This window comes from Medicago truncatula, chromosome 4, assembly GCF_003473485.1.
Source record: "Medicago truncatula cultivar Jemalong A17 chromosome 4, MtrunA17r5.0-ANR, whole genome shotgun sequence".
Classification (NCBI taxonomy): Eukaryota; Viridiplantae; Streptophyta; class Magnoliopsida; order Fabales; family Fabaceae; genus Medicago; species Medicago truncatula.
This window is the reverse complement of record NC_053045.1, coordinates 53147275-53151923: the sequence shown is the minus strand read 5'-3', so window position 1 is coordinate 53151923 and position 4649 is coordinate 53147275. Positions and strand designations below refer to the sequence as shown.

The following is a 4649-nucleotide window of genomic DNA, read 5'->3' as shown; positions in this document are numbered from 1 at the left end:
ATTCTCCAAGTTTTGTTGATAAAAAATAAATGTTTTGTTCCACTAATCTAATCATAATTGGATTAGTTGTAAGGATATATTTTCTGGTAAAAGTGATTTTACTTTGAGATCTAATATCTACATTCTATTCTAAAAACCTTATATCAAATGTACTAAATTGGTTTTCCAAGGAACATATAATTATTTTAGTTACCATCGATAGAAAATAAAATAATTAATTCACAAGAATCTTTAGTAAGAAAAGTATATCTTTTTTTCTTCTTCTTTCTTATGACTAAACGAGTGTGAGTGTGTGTGTATATATATCCACTTTAATGGATAAAAAAGATAAAATGAAAATACAAAATTATTTTACCAAAACTTTTCTTTTCAATAGAAAACATGAAGCTGTTGTTGAGATTAATTGGAAGAAGAAAGAGAACAGTAATAACGTGATCTATTTTTGTATGAAGTAATAGTAACACTTGTATGGATTATAACTAACTAAATAAATACCTTAAAAAAAACTGAAAAAATAAAATGAAAATGGAAGCAAAGTGATAGAGAAGGCTAACAAAAAAACGTTCACCACAAGTGACAGCCCATTTGTGAAAAGTTAATGTTATCTGCTTTTAATTGTTAAATCTTACTTTTAATTGTATTATGATCCTCTTATTTTTTTCAAGTTATGGATTTTGGTTTCAATATTTACAATTTCATAATTTCGATCTTTCAATTTTTATAATTTTTAAATTGATCCAAACGCTTAAATGAAGATCAATGTAGATGCCACATTAACATTTTAATTAATTATATATAAACAATTTATATTTTATAACTTACTTTTTTTAATTAAATAAATGAGTAATTGTTATTGTATATTTTATTAGAATTTTTTGGTTTAGTTTAACTCGGCCTTACATGCCATATTCAATGGTGGCCCTGAACACGATCAGGATGTGCGACCGTCCAAGGCCCTATACATAAAGGAACTATTATTAGTTTTTAAAACATAAAGGAACACAGTTTTGTTTTTGTGGGTAAACATACATATAGTATGCATAAACATTATGTTCATTACATCAAAAAAAACAATATCACAATTTAAAAATGAGAAAGAAAAACACTTAGAAACATTATTACAAGAAAAATGATATTCGTACAATAATTTTCTTTTTTTATGTTCACGTTATATTTTTGTTTAACACTGCTTGAAAAAAAACATTTTGAGTTAATGAATGGGATGGATGACTCGAGTCATGTTAGTGTGGCCACGGTACCACTGTGAGTCTGTGACAGTGAGACTGCAGTAGTTGAAGTTCTGAAGTACAGCTCTGTCTCTAGCACTCTCTCAAGTTTCAACTACCAGCAACACTGTTGTGCTTGTGCTTGTGCGTGTGCGGGGATGATTAAGATGATGAAGAGAGCCATTGCAATTAGGAATTCAACGGCCAATGATACTGGTGGAAATAATAAGATCTCTCTCTCACCCTCAGATTTGGAAACTGTCACCGACAAATATGCAACCTCTTCTCCTCCTCTGACTTTGATGCGTGTGATGGGTTTCTTCGTCATTTCCTTCATGCTCTTTTCCGTTCTCTTCTCACTCTCCGTTGTTCTTCGAGACCCTCCCTCTGATGCCGCTTTCCGTGAACAACCTTCATCTCTCTTCCAACTTCAACAAACACAACAAGGTTTTTTTCCTTTTTTTTTTTTTTTTTTAATTCAATTGTTCCAACTTCATTAACTAATTAGATTCTAGTAGATCGGATCAGCATTGATGGGCATTATAAAAATGTCAATGCATAGTTGAAGCTGTTACACTATCTAGATTTTTGTCTTTCATTTGCTATATTTGTCACCCTCATTTTTACTAATATTGTCATTTTTCTAAACATTTTTTTTTAATCCAACTACGGACGAGGCCATTGTTTGTCAGTCGGATCCAACTGACACCGACAAACAATGACCTCTTCCATAATTTGTATTCTAACTATTCTTCTTTTCAGAAATGATGCTTCTTAAATGACTTATGGAATTTCATTTTCTCTTACTTTGTAGGTTTGGACAGTGATGCCTCTCATTCCGGTGAGTTGCTAAACGATAAACTGCTTGGTGGTCTTCTAGCTGATGGATTCGATGAAAAATCTTGTCTCAGCAGGTATCAGTCAGCTATTTTCCACAAAGGACTATCAGGAAAGCCTTCTTCTTACCTTATTTCTAGATTGAAAAAATATGAAGCTCGACACAAACTATGTGGACCTTATACCGAGTCTTATAACAAAACAGTGAAACAACTCGGCTCTGGTCAATTTACTGAGTCCTTGGATTGTAAATATGTAGTATGGATTTCATTTAGTGGGTTGGGGAATAGGATATTGACCCTAGCTTCAGCATTTCTTTACGCTCTCCTCACAGACCGTGTTCTACTTGTTGATCCTGGAGTGGATATGACCGATCTCTTTTGTGAACCATTTCCGGATGCTTCATGGTTTGTCCCTCATGATTTTCCTCTTAACAGTCAATTGAATAGTTTCAACCAGGACTCGAATCAATGTCATGGGAAAAAGCTGAAAACGAAATCAATTACAAATTCTACTGTGCCATCTTTTGTTTATCTTCATCTAGCCCATGATTATGATGATCATGATAAGCTTTTCTTTTGTGATGAAGAGCAACTTTTTCTGCAGAAAGTACCTTGGTTAATTATGAAAACAGATAATTATTTTGTCCCATCTCTGTTCTTGATGCCATCTTTTGAGCAGGAACTGAATGATCTATTCCCAAAAAAGGAAAATGTTTTCCATTTCTTGGGTAGATATCTGTTCCACCCCACAAACAATGTTTGGGGACTTGTTGTCAGATACTATAATGCATATTTAGCTAAAGCTGATGAAAGAGTAGGCATACAAATCAGAGTGTTTGACACCGAACCAGGTCCGTTTCAACATGTATTGGATCAGATCTTAGCTTGTACATTGAAGGAGAATATTTTGCCCGATGTTAACCGCGGGCAGAATATTAATAGTTCATTAGGAACACTAAAGTCAAAAGCTGTACTAATGACATCCTTAAGCTCTGGTTATTTTGAAAGGGTAAGAGACATGTATTGGGAATATCCTACTATGACAGGAGAGGTGGTTGGAATTTACCAGCCAAGCCATGAAGGATATCAACAAACACAGAAGCAGTTTCACAACCAAAAAGCTTGGGCAGAAATGTATCTCTTAAGCTTAACTAATGTGTTAGTTACTAGCTCATGGTCTACTTTTGGCTATGTAGCTCAAGGGCTTGGAGGTTTAAAACCATGGATACTCTACAAACCGGAGAATCGAACGGCTCCAAATCCTCCTTGTCGACGTGCTATGTCAATGGAGCCATGTTTCCATGCTCCTCCCTTCTATGACTGCAAGGCTAAGAGAGGAACCGACACCGGTGAACTTGTTCCACATGTAAGGCACTGTGAGGATATGAGTTGGGGCCTTAAGCTTGTAGACAATTAGTTTTACTTAGCTAGCTATGACTTATGCTACTGTGAGTCTGTGAGTGTCAACTCCTAGTCCTAGGTGTTGCAAATTTTGTTGTACAATAGAACGAGTAATTCCTCATATGTATATTTTTTGTCCCAAAGAACTGTTATACGTTCATTCCTAATTTTTTTTTATTTTAAAAAAAAAATCACCGTAAAATCAAATATACTATAATTGGGTAAATCTTAAGTAACAACTGATTACAATTTTGTATCACTGACACTGCATTTGACATGCACATGTAAACTAAGACTATCTTTGATGCACATGAAAGTGAGCAGATAGAAAATGGCATTGAGTTTTAAACTAAAGCTTGCATTGTAATCATTCTAGAGGAAGGTAAGTCAAAAGCATAAAATGTCTGCCTGTGTACTAAAACATTTCATAATTGTTTAACAATTTGTCTTTTTTACTGAGAAAAAAAAAACATATTTGACTTGTTTTGGCTGGAATGTGTTCATTTTGTGGGCTTCAATTTAAGCCCAATGATTGACCTAACTATGATGAAAATTGTTGTATACACATGTGATAAGGTTGAAACACACTAGAAAAAGATGTAAATGTCCATCGGCAGTTAACTGCCGCCGGTTAAAATCCATCGGTTAACTGTCGATAAGGTTATATTGGTAAATTACTGGTGTTTTCCAGCCAAACACCATGTGTGAACAACATTCTTCGACTATGATCATCCTATCAAACGAGCCATTCATTGTAATATAATTTACTTTGTTCTCTTGTATTGAAATGTTTAGGGTATATTTGGTTGACAAAAGAAAGTGAAAGGAAAGAAAGTCTAAGGAAAGAAAGTGAAAGGAGAAAGAGATCATGGAAAGTGAGATGATTTGTTTAGTTGTTTGGTAAAAGTGAAAGTGAAAAGAAAGTGTGAGAGAAAGAAAGGAGTATAGTTATGAAAAGACATAAATATCCTTGAACATAATAAAATATATTACAAAAATAAGATAATTAAGAATAATAGTACCCTAATTAAATAAATACTCAAATATAAAATAGCTCAAGATTGGTTGATAACACAATATGACCATATTTTAATATAATTTAGTAGTTAACTTTTCTTAAATTTAAAAATGATAAATAAAGTACTAATTGTTGTTTATTTATTTATTTATAATAAAATAAAAG

At 33.1% G+C, this 4649-nt stretch overlaps 1 protein-coding gene across 1 annotated transcript; it reads left to right on the top strand.

Annotated features, from left to right (window-relative positions):
• The first annotated feature begins 1208 nt into the window (after positions 1–1208).
• Positions 1209–3633, top strand: LOC25493828 (galactoside 2-alpha-L-fucosyltransferase). Its single transcript, XM_013602458.3, has 2 exons — positions 1209–1673; positions 2041–3633. Exons 1-2 carry the CDS (start codon positions 1385–1387, stop codon positions 3480–3482), a joined length of 1731 nt encoding a protein of 576 aa, XP_013457912.2. The 5' UTR covers positions 1209–1384; the 3' UTR covers positions 3483–3633.
• Positions 3634–4649: the final 1016 nt, after the last annotated feature.

Excerpts from the sequence above, each read along its gene's own strand:
- LOC25493828 (XM_013602458.3), top strand. The coding sequence starts at position 1,385 with ATGATTAAGATGATGAAGAGAGCCATTGCAATTAGGAATTCAACGGCC. Across the intron at positions 1,674-2,040 it reads ACTTCAACAAACACAACAAG|GTTTGGACAGTGATGCCTCT; the intron begins GTTTTTTTCCTT and ends CTTACTTTGTAG.